We start from the raw sequence: 23,672 nt of genomic DNA, 5'->3' as shown, positions 1-23,672 counted from the left end.
ATGATCTCTTCCATAGAGGTACAGAACAAAAGATCACCTAAAAAAAGGTAGATCAGTCAGCACCTTTTTAGAAGTCTGGTCGGCCGACCAGTGCTTCAAGCAAATCAAGAGGTGAAGAATCACCGCCGTCACAGATACCCTCCTTGCCAAGGGGGCCTTATCCAAAGATGCATCACAAATGTACTGTAACCCCTGGATCAACTGATCCGCCAGCTCCTCCAGCTCAGGAGGGTGTTGACCCCTTCCAGATCGTGGTATAAAATTTTAGCCCATTCCATTAAGGTCTGGCATACCAAGGTGATAGCAAACACTGGCCTTGTCCACAGAATCCTTAAAGGATGGAGAATCCTCCACTGGCAAAATTGTGGCCTTATTTGGCCTGGAAACCTTAGAGTCCACTGATGGTGGAACCGTTAGTTTCTTCAGGAGAGACTCCTCAAACGGATATCTTCTAGTGAAATGCTTAGGTATTCCAACCATGCGTTTCGGGGAACCCCACTGACTAGTGACCATCTCGTCAAAATAGGCAGGAAAGGGGACCTTTGTCTCCTTGGAACATTTGCGGGTGCCAAACTGCACCGGCGTCGACTCCGTATCTGCCGAGTCCTCCAACTTTAAGGTTTTCCGCACTGACACAATCAAGGCCTTCACCAGTGCCTTTTCAAGCGCGGCTGCGGAGGAGGAGGATTCGTCCTCCGTGTTAGAGCACTCAGGGTGCATGGACGCAGACCCAGTGGGCTGACTCTCGTCCGCGGTGGCCAAATCCACCTCAGACTCTGAAGAGGCAGAGGATACAGGTGAAGGCGGGGGGCACTTCTTGCTAAGCCGCCTTTGCAGGGCCATATCAACCTTAGATACAAGTGACTGCAGGGCCGCCATCATGGTTGCCAGGGCAGACTGAGACCCAGCGGGTCCCGCAGCTTCAAGGACTGGGTCAGATGGTGATACACGCTCCAGAGGCACCATCTCTAATCAATGCCGCGCCGTGCACAAAAAGAAAAAGTTATTTATTTTTTTTTTAAAAAAAATAACCCCCCTGCACACCGCTGGAGCACCACAAGAATCGGTGCACCCGAAGCGCAGAGGAAGGATCGTATACCTAATAGAACTCACCACCCCAGAGCTGGAGAGTGCCAAACAGCCTGTCACACTGCGATGGAAGAGGAAGAGCCGACACTGACACTAGAGGCCCCCCTGCAGCACATCACCACACTCAGACTACAAGGAAATGGCCGCCGCTATTTACAATGGGAAAAGCAAAACATGTCCGCTGGACTACACAAACATGGCCACCGAAGCCAGTGAAGATCATCCACAGCAAAATGGCGGCACCCCCTGGACCCCAGGGAAAAAATAATCCACCAGAAGGAAACCCCCCTGCAGCACCCAAAGTACAGGCACCCCCAAAGGGGGGCTGTCAGCGACACACACCCACCGCTCTCTGGCCCAGCACTAGTGAAGCCCCCCTACCGGAAAACACACCCGTGCCCCCCAAAGGGGGACTAAGGGGGGGCAGTGGGAAGGTGAGGGCGACTGATGCAGGGGAACCCCCACAAGGGAGAGGGGGGAAAATGTCACTGCCAACCTAGAGCGGAGCTAATAGTTGGGTCGTGCTTGCAGGCCAGACTGGGAAGAGCCTAAGGATCTAGGATATCCAGTGCGTCGTCCAGTCCAGCTGTTGATTGTAGTTCACACAGGAACAGGATGATTGTAGTTCACACAGCAACAAAAACAATAAAGAAAAAGGAAAAAAATTCAATTTTAAAAAGGAAAAAATGCCAGGACCGCAGATCCCAGTAGAGAGATAGGTCCTTACTGCTGACTAGGCAGAAGAGAGAGCAGCATAAAGCCAAGGCCCAGGGTCTAGAAGACATGGAGCTGTGTCTGTTAGTGAACAAAAGAGAAAATTAAAATAACAAACAAGTCATATTTACCTGCTCTGTGCAATGGTTTTGCACAGAGCAGCCCAGATTCTCCTATTCTTGGGTTCCATGCCAGCGCCCTGGCTCCTCCCCCCTCTTAATGCTATGGGGGCAGTCGTGCATGCTCGTTCCCAAGCCCCACTTTGTGTGTCCATAAGACACACAGAGCGAGTATTGATCTCGCCTCCTCACTCCCTCTCCACTGAGCCAACGAGGGAGCAGAGAGACAGGAGAGCAGCTGCTCTTATGCACATTGCTGGATCGAGATCGGGCTCAAGAAAGCATTGGGTGGCGAGGGGGCTGTGTACTAAAGGCTTTTTACCTTCATACATAGAATGTATGAAGGTAAAAAAACCTTCAGCCTTTAGAATCACTTTAATCTTTAACAGATTCAACAAAGCTACCCAGTCAAATGAGCCTCTATTAAACCAGACTCACCTCCTCCATACACAACTGCACACCTTTAGAAATATTATTGCAAAAAGCTAATTGAGTTAAGGACATGTTATTGCAACTGTGCTACAAGGTTTACCTACAGCTACAACAGCCCATGCAACTGCTTCAGCAGCACAAGGGGTCGATGTAGTCAAATAATGATTTATCTAGGACTCCATAGCTTTTTTTTACTGGGATTAGAATTACAGTATAAATATGTCACTAAGCAGTCACAATATTTTCAAGAGCTGGTAAAAAAAATCAGGAATAAACAAATGCTTTAAAGTGAATGTAAACCCAATTCATGAAATGTGACCTGGGCACATATATCTGTAGTGTTTTCTTATCTCTCTCCAAAGACCCAAGTCCCTGTCTTTCTGCTCCTCCACTCCTCTGTTATCAGCATAAAAACTTCTGAAACGTTCTCCAAAACAGGAGATAAAAGCAGCTGGAAATTTGTTTTGAGTGAGATAGATTAGCATGGAGCTTGTCTATTCACAGGAGAGTTCTACATATTTCTTCTTTCCTCTGCCTATGTGGAGATGGGGTGTGTGCCTTTCGTACAATCAGCTGTCGCACAGTGTATGCCAAGACTCCACACCAAGTGCTGGAACAGGAAGAAAAAATGCTAACTTGATGTTCATTTTCTAAACAGTTGTAGAAAGCGGAGGACAGCAGATATACAAATAAAACTTATGTAGGGAGATTTGTTTTATCTCTGTGTATCATCTGAGGCTGTTCACTTCACTGAATATATTGGGAGGGTTTACATTCACTTTAAATATACTGTAATGTCATTCTACAATGACACATATTTCAGCATATTTTAGGATGTTGGAAAATATACCATTTACATTCACTGCCCGGCATACAATTATCTCTCAAAATACTGAGACTGATTACACGTAGAGAGTTAATGTACGTAGGATACATGAAAAAGTTGGTACAGCGTTCAACTTTGGTTGGAAATAGTTTTCATAAAGTATAACAGACATTGGTAAGCCAAGTTCATTAATTCCTGCTTCACTGAAAAAAATGTACGGCCACACTTTGTCAATAAAAAAAAAAAAAAAAAAATCTACATTTTACATTGAAAAAAGAAGTAATTCCTTTACAAGGCAAGGTTGAGTAAACTGTCTATACAGCCAGTAAGTCTGTTATTTACCCTCTTGCCGAACGCTAACTATAGTATTACTGCGGCAGGGCGGCTCGGCTGCGCAAAATCACGTAGGAATGTTTAGACATAGCGGGAGGCGGGCTGCGGGAGGAGCGGCAGCGATCGCCGCCTTCCTCCCGCGATCGTCAGATAAACTGAACAAATCAGGCGAGTCTTCTGTCAGTTAGGCAGGGAGAGATCAGGAGTTTCAGCTAAGCTGAAACTTCGATCTCTCTGTGCCTGTCACAGAACCCTTCCCATACACAGTTAGTAATCACATTTAGGTACACATTAACCCCTTTGAGCACCCCCAGTGTTAACCCCTTTCCTGCCAGTGTCATTTATACAGAACAGTGCATAATATTTAGCACTGATTACTGTATTAATGTCACTGGTCCCCAAAAAGTGTCAAAAATTTCATTTAGGGGCCCGATCTGTCCGCCGCAATGTCGCAGTCCCGCTAAAAATTGCTGATCCCCACCATTACTAATAAAAACAAAAAAATAAATAAAAATTCCAAAAATCTATCCCGTAGTTTGTAAATGCTATAAATTTTGAGCAAACCAATTAAAATACACTTTTTTGGATTTTTCTTTCAAAAAATATGTAGCAGAATATAAATTGGCCTAAGCTGATAAAAAAATTTGATTTTTTTATTTTTTTTATTGCGAATGTTTTAGAGCAGAAAGTATATAAAACTGAATATTTGTAAAATCTTACCGTAAAATTCCTTTCTCTGAGTCCTCCGACAGTCGCCGCCCACTCATACAGTCTTCACTAATGGGGTATTGACTTCCTCTCCTTAGGAGTAGCTAGGCATAAGACTTGTTAAAACAAAAGCATTTACATAGACACACCCATGGGGGCTGTCCCACTGGTCCAATACCCCCCTGAGATAGCCATCCCAACTCAGTTTGGTAGCAAGCAGTTAAGTGTATAAGAACCCCAAAAGAGGGGCGGGGGCGGCGACTGAGGACTCAGAGAAAGAAATTTTACGGTAAGATTTTACAAAAATTCAGTTTTCTCTTACGTCCTCCGACAGTCACCGCCCACTCATACAGTCATGACCAATGGGGATGTCCCAAAGCAGTGTAGACATGAGAGGTGGGAAACGCAACTGTCAGAAAAGGAAACGCAGTACCCACATCACAGCAAGGGAACCTTCTGGGCAACAAAAAAGCTCAACAGGAGCAACAACCCAGGAAAGCAAATAACCAAGGGGGTAAACAACCCCAACAGCCAGGGACCCACACAAAACCTGGGTCCCCTATGGCACTGCCACACAGAGAACTTTGCGGCCAAATGAGACATCAGCTGATGCCAGAACATCAATTTTGTAGAATTTGGAAAAGGTGTGCACTGACAACCAAGTCGCAGCCTTGCACACCTGGGCCACCGAGGCCTGATGCCGGAAAGCCCAGGACACACTCACCGACCTGGTAGAGTGCGCCTTGACAGGGAAGGGTGGTACCCGTTCCTTCAACGAATAGGCCTGAACAATTGTCTGTCTGGTCCATTTTGCAATGGTCGCTGCAGACGCAGCCATACCCTTCCGAGGTCCCTCAGGAAGGACAAAAAGAGAATCCGATTTTCGAAAGGATTCAGTCGACGACAGGTAAACCCTGATCGCCCGGACAACATCCAAAGAATGCAAGGCAATCTCCTTACGATTCGCACAGAGCGAAGGTAAAACAATGTCCTCATTGAGGTGAAAATCCGAAACCACCTTTGGAAGAAAGGACAGGTTAAGTCGCAAGACCACCTTATCCCTATGAACCACCAGGTAAGGGGAGCAGCAAGACAACGCCGCCAACTCCGACACTCTGCGAGCAGAAGTGATCGCTACCAGAAAGGCAACCTTTTTAGACAGCAGGGGTAACAAAATTTCCCTGATGTTTTCAAACGGGGAACGTTGTAACACGGACAGAACCAAGTTCAAGTCCCACGGAGGCAGAGGCTCCCTTCTAGGAGGGGCCAAGTGACGCAAACCTTGAATAAAGGTGCGAATCAAAGAATTAGATGCCACGGGGCGCTGAAAAAGAACAGCCAGTGCAGATACCTGGCCCTTAATTATTGCCAACGCAAGGCGCTGGTCCACACCAGACTGGAGGAAAGCCAACACTCTCGCCACCGAGTATGAACAAGGAGAGAAACCCCTGGACTCACACCAGGCAAAATAAGCTTTCCATGTACGGTAATAAATCTTACCAGACGAGGCTTTTCTAGCCTTGAGTAAGGTAGGAATGACCTCTGAGGAGAGACCCCTGTCTCTCAGGACCTGGCTTTCAACAGCCATGCCGTTAAAGCCAGCGACTGTAAAGCAGGATGGAAGATCGGTCCCTGAGACAGCAGATCTTCTCGCATCGGCAGCCGCCATTGAGGCTCGACGGCCAGGTGAACGATGTCCGCGTACCAGGACCGGCGTGGCCAGTCCGGCGCCACCATAATCACCAGTGTTTGTTCCAAGGTCAATCTGCGAAGGAACCTGAACAACAACTGAATCGGAGGAAAGGCATAGATCAGACAATATTGATGCCAAGGCACCACCAGCGCATCCGAGGCGTCTGCCAGAGGATCGCGCGTTCTTGCCACGAACCTTTCCACCTTGTGGTTTAGCCGAGACTCGAACAGATCCACATCCGGGGATCCCCACTGCGCACACAGCATTTGAAATACCTCCGGGGGCAGGGACCATTCCCCCTGGTCCAGAGTCTGGCGGCTCAGATAATCAGCCTGCCAATTCTCCACACCCGGAATGTGAACTGCGGAAATCACCGGGACATGAGTCTCGGCCCAAGACAGAATACTGGTCACTTCCTGGGCCGCCCGGGCACTCCTGGTGCCCCCTTGGTGGTTGATGTACGCCACCGCAATGGCATTGTCCGTCTGCACCCGTACAGGACAACAATCCGAGCAGTGGAGCAGGCACAGCCTGATTGCTCTCAATTCCAATATGTTTATCGGAAGGGAGGATTCCTCCTCCGACCAAGTGCCCTAGGCAGATAGATTGCCCAGGACGCCACCCCAGCCCGACAGGCTGGCATCCGTGGTAATCACCGTTCATGGTAACGGCCGGAAGGATTTTCCTTCCGAAACAGCCGGGGACTGAAGCCACCACAAGAGATCCATTCTGGTTTGGCAACTCAGAGACACTCTCAGGTCCAAGGACTGAGGTAGTCTGTCCCACCTGGCCAGGATTTCCGCTCCGCTCCAAATACGGGAGACGAACCGAAGGAGACAAGGTCGACTTCTGAACGTTGATGGTCCAACCGAACTCCTGGAGCGTCTGGACCGTAGTGGACAGATCGCGCAGCAGGCTCTGACTGGCACTCGATCTTAACAGTAGATCGTCCAGATATTCCAAGACCGCAATGCCCTGTGCCCACAACAGTCCCAGAACAGGCGCCATCACTTTGGTAAAGACCCTTGGTGCCCAAGCGAGACCAAAAGGTAACGCCACAAACTGATAATGATCCTCCGCGATAGCAAACCGGAGGTACCTCTGATGACCCTCGAAAATGGGGATGTGTAGATACGCATCCTTCAAGTCGATAGAGGCCAGGAATTCTCCCGGACTCAGGGAGGCCACCACCGAGCGGAGCGATTCCATGCGGAACTTCCAAACGCGCACAAAGCGGTTCAGAGCTTTCAAGTCCAGAATCGGACGCACTTTGCCCTCCTTTCTGGGCACAGTGAACAGATTTGAGTAAAACCCCCGAAACCTATCCTGATGAGGCACCGGGACGATTACCCCCTGAGCGAGGAGATCCTGCACCGCTTGATGCAGGTCCTGTAATCGCCCTGGGGTCAAATGAAGATTTGAGGAAAAGAATCTGTCTGCCGGCCGTGAAAGAAATTCGATCTTGTACCCTGATCGAATGATTTCCTGAACCCACCTGTCCGGAACTCGGAGCAGCCAAGGTTGGAGGAAACCGCGCAAACGTCCCCCCACCCCTGAAATGAGGGCGCTCCTTCAGGCAGAGGCGGACTGAGCCGCCGCACCAGCTTGGCCGGATTTTTGTTTGCCGGCCCAGGGCTTTCTCTGGCCACCCTGGCCCTTGAAGGGTTTCCCCTTGTACTGTGCCTTGAAGGCACAAAAGGACCCCTGATTAGGTTTAAAGGCGGGACCCCGCTTGCCGCGGAAAAACTTGCCCTTAGGATTCTGGGGCAGCTGAGTGCTCTTGCCCCCAGTGACTCCCTTAACCAATTCATCCAGGGATTCACCAAAAAGGCGAGACCCCGCATAGGGAATATCAGCCACCGTCTTTCTGGATTTCTGGTCAACCGTCCAGCTCTTCAACCATATCAGTCGACGGTTAAGCACCGCGACACTGGACAGGCGCGCAGCCAATGGGGCCTCATTTAAGGCCGCATCGCACAAATACATGACCCCTTGATAAATCTGGTCCACCATCTCCACGGTAGTGGGGGGGGGGCAGAATCAGCCACAAGAGTGCGTCTGAGCACCTTGGTCCAATCCGCCACAGCCTGAGCCGCCATGACAGAGGCGAAAATAGGCTTTAGCATGGAACCCACCACCACGTAGGTGAGGCGGGCAAGAAATTCCAGCCTCCTATCCGTAGGATCCCTAAATACCGGAGAATCTTCGGTGGGAACCAGAGTAGCCTTGTTCAGTCTGGCTACAGTGTGATCCACTTGAGGAGCAACACACCAGCGTGCAACCGTAGTAGACGCAAAAGGGTAGAGAAGTTGAAACCTTTTAGGCACCGTGAAGGTGTGTTTTCAAATTGCGTCATTGCTCATTCACAGTGTGATGAAACTCAGCGGGGCAAGGAAAAACCTGCGCCGTCTTGCGGGTCCTGTGTTTGCCAAAAGAGGACACAATGCCCGGAGGATTGGGCTCATCCTCTAAATGTAGTGTTTCTTTAATGGCAGAAATCAGCGCATCCATAACTGCGCATTCCTCAGGCGTCCCAGGGGGAGATTCATCCACCCCTGTAACCTCCGCCTCCCCCTGAGAAGAGCGAGACCCTGAAAGGGGTACGCTACCTACAGCAACCATGTCACATTCAGAATCAGAAGAAAAAGAAATCCTAGGCCTTTTCTAGCAGCACGTACAGTCATCAGCACATCCATTTTGGACACCAAAGTCGCCACTACAGCAGCCAAATTAGTCAGGGTAGAGGATTCAGAGGAACTTGAATCCCCCACCAAGGCTGGTGTAAGGTTCTGGCACTCTCAGTGACTCCTATCACATTATTTCCGGGTGATTTCCATCTACCTAGATAGAAGAAACACATATAGGTGTGTTTCCCTTTAAGACTGATACTGTCATCACTCAGCGCCAGACTGGATGGCTATTTAGATCACCGGCTCTCACTCACATGTGTTCGTTCAAACACCCTTACCTGGATGCTAACTTGGCTTGAAGCTTTCGTGCTTGCAAGCATACCTCGCTGACGGAACCTCGCTGCGCTGATCCCTGCATCCCGCTTCCGGATCATCCGCTCCTCCTGAACCAACCTTCGGCTGTATTGCTATTAGTGCTAAGTACCCCGCAGGGGAACCCTCTATAAACTTATACTAAGCTTACACTATCTAGCTCTGCATAGTAAAGACTATTTATCACATCTGCATATCTAGATTGCTAGCTCTTAAGACTACTGCTACCTATTCCTGCACTGGGTTGATCTCTCTTGTATGTCCACCTGCTACTCTGTCATCTGCTACCATACATGATTGCTAAACCTACCTGCATCCATCTGCTACTGTCTTACCTTCAAGTGTCTGTCACCTACCACCTCCACTTAACCTGTCTCTTAAATCTTCATCACTGTGTTACTACATACATAAAGTCACTCTAGGAACCAGCTTGTTGAGTGTGTGTATTTACTAGCTGAATTAAGACCTTCCACACATGATGAGTCATTGAGGTTGGGAATGGTATCTCAGCATCTCTCTTACATGACTACTGAAGTGGAATATTTCTGCAGCTGAAAATCCACACCATACATGAAACGCAGGAGCGTTACAGCTGGAGGGAATTTGCTGCCCTGGGATTCCATTGCAAAAAAGTTTTTTTTTTTTTTAAGGTACTGGCCCTTTAAGCGCGCCGCGGACCCCGCAGCACACCGCTACAAAGACTGTGGAACACAGACCCCCCGCAGGGACAAACTGAAAGCCAGGAAGATTGCAAAAGGGAGGAAAGAAAGGACAGCAGAACAGAGCCCCACAAGTGTGTTACCACCGCAGTCGGTCGCTCCTGAGTGAAGGAAGGAAGTGATGTCACCGCCAGAGACTGAACTGAGGCTGCAGGCTAAGGAAGCATGGATGCCTATGTAAAGTAATGGGAGGCTTTGGCAAAATGGCCGCCGACATGTGCTTGGAACGATCGTTTGCCACACACAAGATGGTGCCGCAAGGCGCCAAAATACACCACATACAATGCTGTATAAGCGCCCACAGTGAAGACAGACATGCTGCCCACACCTAAAATGGCGGACCGGCGGTTTTTAACACCGCAGCGGTCGCCGCACGTGTCTGTACCTCCAAGAACCCTAAAGTGACACAGGAGAGGGATCCCCCAAAACCCCACACAGCGCTGGCTGCGAGAGAAAAAAACCCCCGCAGGGCCCGGGATCAGGGAGCCCAAAACGCACAGACATAGGGGACACCACAGACACACAGGACTGCCGACCCCAGACAGAGGCCCCACACAGAGTGTACTTACCTGTACCCGATGGTGTGGGGTGCCTCATATCAAACGGAAAATCACCCGCCCTCAGATGGCAGGGGAGTGCCGCCAGCCAAAAACGCAGGACACCAGCAGTGCACGGACGAACCGTGCATGTGTCCGGTGAGGTAGCCACCTCACAGGCTGCATCCCTGAGGACAGGGATGGGTCGTTTGCGAGGCCAGGGCGAACACATAGCCTGCTAAACGCTCGATGGCGGGCTGGGATTCCATCTGACTATCTGTCCTGGAGAACCAGGACGGCCAGTCAGATTCCCAGCTCCGTAAGCGACGTCTTCATCCGAAGATCCGACTAACTAACGCTGACAAAATAAACAGCTAGTAATGCAAAGAAAAAATTACATTTTCAGAAAATAAAATCATAAAATAGAAGAAGAAGGCTGAGACTGTAGCCCCAGCACAGGGAAGCCTATCTACTCCTGAACTAGGCAGAAGACAAACTGAGTTGGGATGGCTATTGCAGGGGGGTATTGGACCAGTGGGACAGCCCCCATGGGTGTGTCTATGTAAATGCTTTTGTTTTACAAAGTCTTATGCCTAGCTACTCCTAAGGAGAGGAAGTCAATACCCCATTGGTGAAGACTGTATGAGTGGGCGGCGACTGTCGGAGGACGTAAGAGAAATATATATTGGTTTTTTTCAAAATTGTCGCTCTTTTTTTGTTTATAGTGTAAAATCTAAAAGCTGCAGAGGTGATCAAATACCACCAAAAGAAAGCTCTATTTGTGGGGAAAAAAGGGACATCAATTGTATTTGGGTACAGCATCGCACGACCGCGCAATATTTCGTTAAAGTAATGCAGTGCCGAATCGCAAAAAAAATGGCCTAGTCATTAAGGGGGTAAAACCTTCCGGAGCTGAAGTGGTTAAATGAGTGAATACATTTGATTAAATAAACACAAGCATGACCTACATACAAAATGGACTGGTGAGTGTAGAAATGCAATACCTTCTGTTGCTGAACAGCAGCCTGTGCAGGAGCCGCCCCTGACTGTAGAGCTTTTTGCTGCTGTTGTTGTTGCTGCTTTAGTTTTAGAAGTTGCTGTACATTTAAGGGTTGAGCAACCACGGTCTGTCCACCTGCAGGAAAAAAACATAATGCTGCATAAACTATATATCACAAAAAAAATTGGCCTATCATTAATCGGATTGCTTTCTCAGGTACTGTATATTAAAAAACAATAGTCTCTATTTTACCGTAAAAATAATAGAACACATCAAGTACCTAGGGGTATTTCTGCCTAACTGCCCTGATCGTATCTTCGGATGCAACTTTCCCCCTCTCCTTGCGCGTATCCGAAAAGACCTGGAGGATTGGCAAAGGGGTATGTTCTCTTGGTTTGGGCGCTGTAACATCATAAAAATGAACGTTATGCCCCGTTTGCTTTATGTGCTGCAAGCCCTGCCAATTTATATTCCGCAGGCCTTCCTCCGGAGGATTAACAATGCCTTTCATAAGTTTCTTTGGCTCCGGAGCCCCCCCCCGTCTGGCGTTGCGAGTTCTTCGCATGCCCAAGCTGAGTGGTGGCATGGCCTTTCCAGACGCAACGATGTATTACGCATCCTGTCATCTTGCCCGGGTCTTGGACTGGCATGTGCATGGCTCTCTGAAACAATGGGTGCGCATTGAACGGAGCATTGGAGACTCCCCACCGGAATCTCTTTTCTGGGGCACATCCGCATTGCCTAGATGGGCTATGGACCACCCGACCATAGGGGCCACGCTGGGGCTGGGGCGTAGGATGATCAGGGATGGCGTTGTGGCGACTCTGCCCTCCCCTCTGTTTCCGGTGCTCGACAATCGGGATTTCACCCCGGGCCTGACGGACCCGGGGTTCCGCAATCTGAGGACCAAGGGCCTTTATCAGGCCAGACATTTCATTCGCCGCTGACAGTGGGTCCCTAGGCAGGTTCTCTTCTCAGACAGCACCTTTTCAGCCTTATCCTTCTGGCACAAGATACAGCTAGCTCATTTCCTGTGCTCCCTGCCACCGGCAGCCTCCTTCATGCGTCATCTCACTCCCTTCGAGGAACTCTGTTCGTCGGACTCTCCATTGCGCCACACGATCTCTTCGCTGTATAAGCTCCTGACGGGCCCGGAGCCCGCCTTCAGACCCCTATTCTTAACCCGTTGGGAAAAAGACTTAGGGCTCTCTCTGTCCAACCATCAGGTGGAGCGTATTTTCTTCTTTACCTACAAGACCTCTACGTGCTCCAAATATCAGGAATCCGGGTACAAACTCCTGACCCGGTGGTATCTCACCCCGACCAGGCTACACAAGATGTTCCCCTCGTGCTCAGACCTTTGCTGGCATTGTGGGGAAGAGGCGGGATCCCTTCTTCACATCTTCTGGTCCTGCAGCCGCCTACGCCTCTTCTGGGCGGAGGTACTGCGCATCTCGCAGAAGTTCACGGACCATCCCCTCACTCTGTATCCCGCACTCTTCCTCCTCCACCACAATAGCATTCCGCGCTTGTCTTACAGGAAGTCGATCCTGCGGCTCCTACTCACGGCCGCCAAGAGTTGCATTCCTCTTCTCTGGAAACAGTCACAGCCCCCCACAGTGGCTATGTGGTTGGGAAAAGTAGCAAATATTAATGAAATGGAAGACCTGGTGGCGACTGAACGGGGTTTGCGGGAAAAGTTCCTTAAGCGATGGTACTACTGGCATGAGTTTAGCTTCTCCGCTGAATACAAAGATTTGATCGCTTAACTGGTCTTCGGCGTTGGGGTTGGTCATCTCCCCCCTCTCCTATTTTTCCTTCCTTACCCTCCCCTTTTGCACCACTCTTTACCCCTCCCCCCTACTGCCTTCTCCTCCCCTCTCCTCTCTCCTCTATCTGCTCTTCCCCCTTCTAGAAAACTACCCCCCCCTCCCCTGGGCATTTATACTCTTCCTATGCGGTGATGGCTGCGGGGTGACCGGGATGTCAGCTTGGTTCCTCCTTTCCTTAACAGACCGGCCATTTGAGAGATGCCAGTAGAGGAGAGGCCCTGTCTAGAAGACTTACGCACCGTAGCCCACTTTTCTTTTTGATCTCCCGTATGTTATTATAGCGGTTCGGAAGCATGATGTTTCACGTGTGTTTTTTGCTTGTTCCCTGACCCGCTACATTTACATCTATAGTTATTGGACATTTACCAATATGCTCTGTTGTGCTGTATTATGTTGTATGCCCTTTTTCCTTTCTCAATAAACATTGAATTAAAAAAAAAATAATAGAACAAAAGCAACTTAAATTAAATTCCATCCATGTACTTGACCTGAGATCAGGGGAGCAGCATAAGACAACTGCTGTGTTAGTAAACAGAAAAAAATGGCCTACATAGGCAAGAAGCAAAAAACTGGATTTTTGTAAGAACTTACCATAAAATCCTTTTCTCTGAAGTTCATCGACAGATGCAGCTCTTCCTAATCATAAACCTATAGGGTTATGCTCCTCTTTCTAGGAGTAGACACTAGGTGGAAAAAAACTTGTCCATGCCTATGGGGCTGTCCCAGCAGGCATAACCCCTCAGGCTCGGCTATTCTCAAACAGTTTGGTTGCAAGCAGTGTTAGAAAAAACTCCATAACTCAGAAATAGAGGGACGGGTGCTGCGTCTGTCTGTCAATGAACTTCAGAGAAAAGGATTTTATGGTAAGTTGTTACAAAAATCCAGTTTTCTCTATCGTTCATCGACAGATGCAGCTCTTCCTATTGATAGACTCATAGGGATGTCCCAAAGCAGTATATCATGAGGGGTGGGAATAAAACAGAAACAAAAAACTGAATTCCCCAAGGGCCAAAGTAGCCAACCAGGTAAAATAGAGCTCAACCAGGAACAACTGGAGTTCACCCGGAAACAATGGAACCCTCAAAGAGAAACAAAAGGAATTCTCTTTTAAACTGCAGCCTGCAAAACTTTGCAGCCAAAAGAAGCATCCGCAGATGCCAACACAACTACCTTGTAGAATTTAGTGAACGTATGCACAGATGACCAAGTTGCCACCTTGCAAACTTGTAACACCAATGCCTGATGGCGAAAAGCCCAAGAGGCACTTAGCGCTCTCGTAGAGTGAGCCTTGACTAAGAAAGGAAGAACCTGACCCTTCAGTGAATAGGCTTGTACCACCGTCTGCCGGATTCATCTGGAAATGGTCGCAGTAGACGCAGCCATACCCTGACGAGGTCCATCAGAAAGGACAAAAAGAGCGTCCGATTTTTGAAAGGACTCTGATCACCCGAACCACAGCCAAAGAATGCGAAGCATGCTCCTTCGGATGCTGAGGTTTAGGACAAAGTGAAGGCAATACAATGTCTTCATTCAGATGAAAATTAGAAACCACCTCAGGAAGGAAAGACTGATTAGGTCAAAGTACCACCTTATCTCTATGTGAAATGTATGATTTTCACGTATGATGATAGATCTTTCTGGAGGATGAATTCCTGGCTTTCAATAGTGTAGGAATCACAGAGGCAGAAAGACCTCTATCTCTCAACACCTGGCTTTCAACAGCGATGCCCTTAAAGCCAGCGACTGTAAAGCAGGATGAAAGACTGGACATAGAGACAGCAGATCTTCCCCTAAGAGGAAGTCTCCTAGGAGCATTGGCAACCAACCTTCCCAGATCTGCGTACCAAGACCGGCGAGGCCAGTCTGGGGCCACCAGAATGACCAGAATTCCTTCCCCCCTATCCTGCGTAAAAGTCTCGGCAGGAGATTCAAAGTATGGAAGGCATAAATCAGTCGGTACTGACCCCAAGGTGTCACCAGTACATCTGTGGCGTCGGCCAGAGGATCCAGAGACCTTACTACGAACCTCTGAACTGTCTACTTGAGGCAAGAAGCAAACAAACTGACCTTGGGTGTCCTCCACCGGACACACAGGAGATGAAAAAACCTCCGGGTGAGGGAACCACTCCCAGGCCGCCAAGACACACTTGGTGCCCCCCTTGGTGATCACAATAAGCCAGAGCCGTGGCATAGGTGGATTGAACCTGGAGAGGACAATCTTGCAGAAGAGTCACCCAGCGGCTCATGCAAAAGTGTATTGCCCTGAGCTTTTGCCCAATTTTGCAGAAAGGACAGACTGACTGCAAACAGCAATCGGATAGTGCCCTGTAACTTTTGCAGCTTGTCCGAGGGAGGGAAGACCCTCACCAAAGCGGAATCCCCTACAAAGCATACTTGAGAGGAACCCGGCTCCGGAAAGTATCAAAGACGTTCCCCCAACCCCAGAAGCGTGTGAGGGCGCCCCATCACGCAGATGAAGATTCATCTGCAGATCCGGCCTGGTCCGTCTCCGATTAACCTAAGCAGGTCTTCGCGGAACCCCCAGAAGACCTGAAATGCAGCACCTTCGCTTGCGACCCGGAGGTATGAACTGGCCGACTATGAGCAGCAAAAGAACACCCCCGTCTAACACGTGGTGCCTTGCCCTTAGAGGATTGAGGAAGAAGAGGCCTTTGATCAGCTCATCCAGAGAGGATCCAAACAGCCTCTCCCCTGTGAAAGGAAGATCAGTCAAGGCCTTTTTGGAAGCCTGGTCAGCAGACCAGCTCTTTAGCCACACCATGCGCCTAATAGCAATCCCCACTGTCAACGTCCTGGCCACTAACTGGGCTACATCCAGGGATGTATCACACATGAACACCAGGGCTTGAGCCATCACACATGAACACCAGGGCTTGACCCAACAGGTCCATCAGTTCCAGCACCACAGGGGGGAGTCGTTCAGCTTCCAAATTACTTTTAAGTAACTTAACCCATTCAGTAGCAGTCTGCGCTACCAGAACGTGCACAAAAGTAGACTTTACCATGCGACCTGCTACCACGTGTAAATGGCGGGGATTTGCCGACTTATGGGATTTGCAGGAGCCAAAAGACACCTGTGTACCCGGCGCTGTGGGTTCATCAACCATTTTCTAAAGTTTTCCCACATGAAAACTATCAGAGCTTCCACCAATGTGCGTTCCCGCGTGGCAGCTGATGAGGACAGGTCCTCTTCACCATCAGTATGCAAAGACACTGACCCCTCAAGGCGGTCTGCGTCTGCGGCGACCATATCTATCTCAGAGTCCGAGGACCCTGCTGATGGAGGTAAGGGCGGAGGACGTTTACGGCTGGCAACACCTGAACAAACAAATTCCACTTTTGACATCAGGCTTTGCAAAAAACCTGCTATTTCTGGCTGCAGGTCTGCAGGTGAAATTTTATCCTGGGACTCCATTTGCAAGTAAATCATTTTTTGTGTATGTCCCTTTAAGAATGCAAAAAATGCAGTCCCACTGCTAATACTGTGGACCCCCAACCCTAGATAGTATATTATATATAGTAAAATAGCAGAGCAGAAGGGAAAAAAAAACTTCCAGGGAGCCCCCAGAAAACTTTACCAGAGCCCAGAGAAAAACGTGCAGTCTGATCAGTGTAGAAAACTAAAGTAACACTGAGCTGCACAGGAAGAGAAAGAAGCTCTGCCTCTATCATGAGAAAAGTCTGCTGCATGTCTATCCAGCCCACGGACCTCAAGAAAATGGGCGCAATACATTCTCAATGGGGAAATACATAAAATGGCTGCCCATACAAACTAATGGGAACACAGAGATCATGAACCACAGCAAAATGGCAGCCCACACGGCGCGCCATGCAGCCCCTGGGACCCCCAGGGAGTGTCCTAAAATGGAAGGCATCAAAAGGGTCCCTAATCAGGGATCCACTCAGAAAAATCCACTCCCCTCAAATAAGCGCCGAAGTGGTGGCATTATTACCCCCCCCCCCAAGGTAAAAACCTGGTATGGGAGGGAAAATGCCAAGGGGTATATCCTGAAGGGTGCCATGGAACCGAGGGAGCCCCTAAGGTCTGACCATTCCAGGGAGGGCCCCACGCCTGCCCCGCGACCTCCAGGGGTTTTGGGGGGGGGGACATATTACTCACCATACCACGGGATAAGGTGGGCGCCACTCCAAAACAGATCACCTCCCACCCGGGGAAGCTGCGACTCAGGGAGTTCCAGGTCGTTTGCATTCCAACGAGACGATCCACTCGCAGGCTCATGCCCATCCATTGGGGCACTGACGTGGCGAGGCCTAGTTCTGGACTATAACCTGCTCATGCTCGATGGCCAGGCTGGGAGATCTTAAGGATCTAGATTGTCCAGTGCGAATACCAGCCGGCTGTTGCTTGTAGTTCCTCTGGATCTTGGTACTCAGGAACTAACCAGTTAAAATAAAAAAAAATCACAAAATTTCCCTGTTACAGCTAAGACCAAAGTCCCAGGCGGTTTGAGAATAGCAGAGCCTGGGGGGGGGTTATGCCTGCTGGGATAGCCCCCATAGGCGTGGACAAGTTTTTTTCCACCTAGTGTCTATCCCTAGAAGGAGGAGCATAACCCCATGAGTCTATGAATAGGAAGAGCTACGTCTGTCGATAAACGATAGAGAAATGGCTGCCTTATTTTCATATAACATTACAAACTGGTATCAAGATTTCTGTAATGGCCAGACCTTATTTTAAAACCCACTTAAGCCCAAACTTTACATTTTTAGTTTTAGATAGAATGGGGGAAGAGTAGAACTACTGCCTTTTTATTGTTGCCAGTTACTCCACTGGGGAGAATACCCCTCACTGTGTCTCAGTGACACTTCTGTGACACCAGAACAAGAAAAAAGGGACCAGGGGTCACCGGGTCAGGAAGGTACAGACAGCAAATAAAGACTTACAGTGGTACTAAGCTTTCCCCACTGTACTAGAAAAAGAGGAATTTTGACTTGCTTGTAAATTTCATATTTTGAGTACAGTACAGGACACAGGCAGAATAATCATACACCATGGGTTATAGGCGTGTACCTTTAGGTGACTGAACACTGATAACAATTTAGAGGAAATGCCCCCTGGGAGCCTCCTCTAGAACGCTACTCCACGAGTCCTCAATTATGTAGAAAGCAACTGAGAGTAAACCAAGGATTGGAAGGCAGGGTGGTCTACGCCACATACTGTACTCCAAGATATGGAATTTACCGGTAGATCAAAATTCCTCTTATGCTAATCATACAGTACAGGGCACAGGCACATTATTAATACACCATGGGACATATCTAAGCAATGACTAGGAAGGGTGTGATACAATGAGGCAAACAGAACTGAGCCAACAACAAGAGTCAGAAAACCCAACCTCAGAGAACCGCTTTGAGCAGCTTGTGGCCAAAAGCTACATCAGCAGAAGATTAGACGTCCACCAGGTAAAATTTTGAAAATGTATGAACAGAAGACCAGGTGGCTGCCTTACAAAACTAGACTACAGAGTCCAGGTACAGAAAACGGAACAAAGAGTAAATGCATATGTCTGATTATAGCAGTGGCCTTTATGTATACTCTAATGGCTCTGACATTGTGGAGGCATCGTAGATGAATTTATTTTGGATGCTTAGGAGCAGGGCATAAGGATGGGAGGACAACATTCTTACTGAGGTGGAATGCTGGGACCACTTTTGGAAGAAAGAATGGCTTTGGCCATAAGACAACCTTGTCATTGTGAACTGAGCACAGGTCTTTTACAGGAAACAACTGTCAGTTTAGAAACATGTCTGGCAGACATGATAGCAACCAAGTTCAAAGAGTGGTTTCTGCAGGGCAATGAGAACCAAGTTGAGATTCTAAGGAAGCACAGGGTGCTATAAGAGGGGCTTAATATGAGATACACCTTGAAGAAGGGTTTTTACAAGGGAGAGCAAAGCCAGAGGCCTTTGAAAAAGAATCAATAAAACTGAGACCTGACCTTTAAGAGCACTTAAAGCGGAAGTAAACTTCCTCTGCAGACATTTACCTATAGGTAAGCCTAAAATGAGACTTACCTTTAGGTAGTGAAAAGGTCTCTGTAGAAAATGTCAGCCGCGTCAGTGGTGTGTAGGCGCCGCTGGAACAGCTTGGTTCTAAGGTAAGTATTATATAACGAGCTAGTATGTGATGCATACTAGCTCATTATGCCTTTGTCTTACAAGGTTTTTTGTTCTTTTTTTTTTTTTTTTTTTGCAGAGTTTACAGCCTCTTGAAAAAAGTTGTAAACCCTGTGAAGTGAGTGACCTCAGGTGATACACAGAGATGAAACAAATCCTCCTACTTACGTTGTACCGGTTTGTCTACAGCCCTCTCTTCTCTACATCCATTCAAAGTGCGGAATTTTAAAGCTTGTCTAAGCATTTAAAAAAAAGGGGGCGGAGAGCTGAAGTTACACTCTAAAGAGCTCAGCGAGGAGAGCTCTGAGAGTTGATTGGAGGGCAGAGACACGCCCACTCCACACAGCTCACAGGAACAGAGCTGAGGCAATCAGCTGGAGGTCTGTCCCCTGTCAATACTTTTTTCTTAGTGTCAGGAAAACATGTCTGAAGTCAATCATTCTGATAGCAGTGTACACACTATAGAGGCATATGCTTTGTTCATATGTCATGTCTGAGGTTTACAACAACTTGAAGACTGACTTCTGGTCAAGGCCTGATTCAAGGAAGACCAGAATGTGAGGTACAGAGCAATCTCTATGTTAGGAATGCCTGTGTTCCCACCAGGCAAAATAGTATTTTCACGTATGATAATATATCTTCCTAGAATAGGTTTTTCTTGCTTTTAGCAAGGTAAGAATCACAGACTCAGAAACCCCTCTATCCTTTAACACATTGGTTTCAACAGCCATGCCGTCCAAACATCTAACCCCATAAACTTGGAGACATTTTTGGTATTTTCACCAGAGATCACTATCTCACTAAAGGAGAGACTGTGGATGGTGGAACATGTGTGATTGTGGTGGAACACTGGATAATTTTTTTACTAGAGACTCATTTATAACATATATTTGCACATTTGGATTTATTCTGTATAAATATATAAAAGGAAAATTTGGTACATATAATAATATATGTAGGGGCAAGTGGTTTGAATTTATTTATATACAGTATCTCACAAAAGTGAGTACACCCCTCGCATTTTTGTAAAAATGTTATATCTTTTCATGTGACAACAATGAAGAAATTACACTTTGATACAATGTAAAGTAGTGAGTGTACAGCTACCTGCAAAAGATGCCTCACATGTATGTTTTTCCAAGGAAGATGTCTGTTCAGTAAGGCATTTGACCATTTTATCAGAGAGGTAACTGATGAGAAGCTTTTACTTTCACAGAGAAAGGTTCCACAACCACCTTCTTCAAGAGCCCCTAGCTTTTCAAAATACAGAGCACCTGTCAGCTCTATAAATCATAAAGTGAGTGCCGCACTGCTCTCAATATTTGCAAAACTAATACAAATCACTTATGTGCCCCAACAAATACAATATGTACAGTATCTCACAAAAGTGAGTACACCCCTTGCATTTTTGTAAATATTTTATTATATCTTTTAATGTGACAACACTGAAGAAATTACACTTTGCTACAATGTAAAGTAGTGAGCGTACAGCTTGTATAACAGTGTACATTTGCTGTCCCCTCAAAATAACTCAACACAGTGTGAGGCCAGGAGAGCCGAATAACGGCACTTCCTCATTTACATGTGACTGGCTGTGATTGGACACAGCCGATCACTTGGGTAAAGAGTCATGTCATTGACTCTTTACCGAGATCGGGGGTCGAGCCGTGTCCTAGTAACACGGCGCGGCCACGATCGCCGCTCTGCGCGCCCCTGCAAGAGGGCCAGTTCTGGGGCGCCATCATATGATGGCGCCCCAGAACAATAGATGCACTGCTCCGCCGTCAATTGATGGTGGGCGGGTAGCAAGTGGTTAAGGACGTCTTGTCAAGGTTCTTGCCGTGCCATACAGACGGCCAGGCGTGGCCGCCGCTAAATACCCAACAGGGGATTTGAACCTGGGTACTTTGATGTTCTGTCCTGTTATCCTGCCTCTGGGACACACTGCAGCTCATATGGATCCAGTCTTGTTTATCTGGCATTGCCTGCAGCACTAAAGGGCTGGACTTTACCTGAGTATGCTCCTGTCTCATTGGCCACCTGAAGCTAATTGTTTGTTTAAGCAAGGTATAAAACACTGCCTCTCCCTGAGAGCAGTGTCAGTTCATTGTTTCCAGTTGACAGATTTTGTTCCTGTGTTCTTGTCTCCTGAGCTTGTTTCCAGACTGACTCCGGCTTCAGACCTTACCTCCGCTTCGTGTTTATCCTGACTTGTATCATCCATTGACTATGGTTATTCCTGGACTATCCTTCCGTTTGTATTCCTGCCGATACTGCTAATTGGAGCACTTTTCCTGCCAAGCCCCAGTGCACAGATTCACAGCCCAGGTGGCTTCTTTACTTGGTCACCTTGGACTGTGGATATCTGCAAGGGTGAGTGTACATCTCTGTGCTACAGACTCCAACCAAGGTAAGCCCTGACATAATGAACTGACCATATGGAGTCCACAGAGATGTGCAAGCAGCTTACCCAGCAGGTATCCAGCCTGGCCCAGACTGTGTCTGAGTTGTAGCAAGAAGTGCTGATACTTAAAGGCACAGTACGCTCAGCCCTGGAACCTGCGCATCCAGAACCCTATGTCCTGTTACCTGACAGATTCCACGGTTCCCGTTCCTCATTTACAACCTTCCAGATGGATTGTGAGCTCCTGTTTGTCCTTAAGCCCAGGACCTATTACAGTGACTTCATCAAGGATCATTCCACTGTTAATCTGCTTTCCGGAAGGATGAAGACATGTGCATACCAGAAGCTGCAGGAGAAAAGTGCTATCTTGGACAATTGGGAGTCATTTCTAACTGCCATGGACTTGCAATGTCCTACCTCCCAGAAAGCTACTTCCAAGCCTGCTCCAGGTTCCCACAGACCCTGGGTACCTAGAGAAAAAGGAAACTCATACAAATACCATGACTCTGCCTGGTTACAGTACAAGCCCACCTTCAACAGCTGGCCTTGTCACCCAGACACTACCCCAATATGCCTTGATCCTCCAGAGGTTAAAGAGAAGTCCATGGAGATCGGGGCCGTGCGCACCAGGCTGTCTTTCAAAGAAAAAGACTGTAGGAGAAACAGTGGCCTTTGTTTCTATTGTGGAAAGAGGGGACATTTTGTTCCCTTTTTGCCCAACTCGTCCGTCCAGGCCTAAGGCTCTCCCAGTGGATACCAGGCCGATCCGTCCTGTCTTCCCAGAAACACAGCCTGGAAATTGCCAAGGTTGCTGCCAGCCCTGACCCCGTTCTGTGACTGAAAAGGGCATCCAGACTATGGCAATCGTTGAAAGCAGTACCCCTGTTGAAGTCCCTCCTCCAGCTCCAGGCACCTCTTCCCAAAGAAACTCCTGTTCTAGCAAGCACCTTCATTAATTCCTGCCTTGGCAACAAAGTTCTTTCACCTGACTGCACATTTGCTTCTAATGGCACAGTGATACGTAAGCAGGATCTGAAGTTGTTCGAGGAAGTATTTAAAGCTGCGAATGCCTCTCCTGAAAAAGATCTCTACAAAGAACCTGTTCTCGCCCAGAGGATGTCTTTAAAGGGGGGGTACTGTCACGGTTCTCGCCGTGCCATACAGACGGCCAAGCATGGCCACCGCTAAGTACCTAACAGGGGATTTGAACCTGGGTACTTGATGTTCTGTCCTGTTATCCTGCCTCTGGGCCACACTTCAGCTCATATGGATCTAGTCTTGTTTATCTTTCATTGCCTGCAGCACTAGGGGGCTGGACTTTACTTGAGTTTGCTCCTGTCTCTCATTGTCCACCTGAAGCTAATTGCTCGTTTAAGCAAGGTATAAAACACTGCCTCTCCCTGAGAGAAGTGTCAGTTCATTGTTCCTGGTTGACAGATTTTGTTCCTGTGTTCTTGTCTCCTGAGCTTGTTTTCCAGACTCACCCTGGCTTCAGGTCAGACCTTACCTCTGCTTCGTGTTTATACTAACTCATGTCATCCATTGACTACGGTTATTCCTGGACTATCCTTCCGTTTGTATTCCTGCCGGTACTGCTAATTGGAGCACTTTTCCTGCCAAGCCCCCGTGCACAGATTCACAGCCCAGGTGGCTTCCTTACCTGGTCACCTTGGACTGTGGATATCTGCAAGGCTGAGCGTACATCTCTGTGCTACAGACTCCAACCAAGGTAAGCCCTGACACGTCTCAAACTTTCTATCTGTAGAATATTTGAAAGGAGGAGCATCTTCAATTGGAGCAGTGAGATGTTTGTTTAGGACAGAGACAGCAGGATCAATTATATGAATAGTGTCACTGTTTGGGATCAGGCTTGGAGGCCAGTGGCTGTAGCAGTATAGGGGTTCAGGCAGTAATCAGCTGGATGAATACACAAACAGATCCCCCTAGTGATGACGCAGGCTCACCCAAGGCGCATTGTAGTGCTATGTGCTAATGCCGGGTTGTGGCCCTTTTGATAGCCCCACCAGGACAACAGCAAGTAAGGGTTAAGTAGCAGAAGAAGCAGATAGGAATAAGGCAGAAGCATAGTCAATGAACAAGCCAAAA

At 48.1% G+C, this 23,672-nt stretch overlaps 1 protein-coding gene across 7 annotated transcripts in view; it reads right to left on the bottom strand.

Annotated features, from left to right (window-relative positions):
* LOC309562087 (E1A-binding protein p400-like) overlaps nt 1-23,672 on the bottom strand; it is a 512,144-nt gene that overhangs the window by 18,296 nt on the left and 470,176 nt on the right. For all 7 annotated transcript variants that reach the window (XM_082266206.1, XM_082266208.1, XM_082266207.1 and 4 more), the window contains one exon: nt 11,176-11,306. In XM_082266206.1, coding sequence (XP_082122332.1) covers nt 11,176-11,306 — 131 coding nt within the window. The remainder of the gene's footprint in view (nt 1-11,175; nt 11,307-23,672) is intronic.

This window comes from Pelophylax lessonae (genome assembly GCF_965119305.1).
Source record: "Pelophylax lessonae genome assembly, chromosome: 1".
NCBI classification, from domain to species: domain Eukaryota; kingdom Metazoa; phylum Chordata; class Amphibia; order Anura; family Ranidae; genus Pelophylax; species Pelophylax lessonae.
Note: the sequence above shows the minus strand (reverse complement) of the source record. Positions and strands in the feature narration are given on the sequence as shown.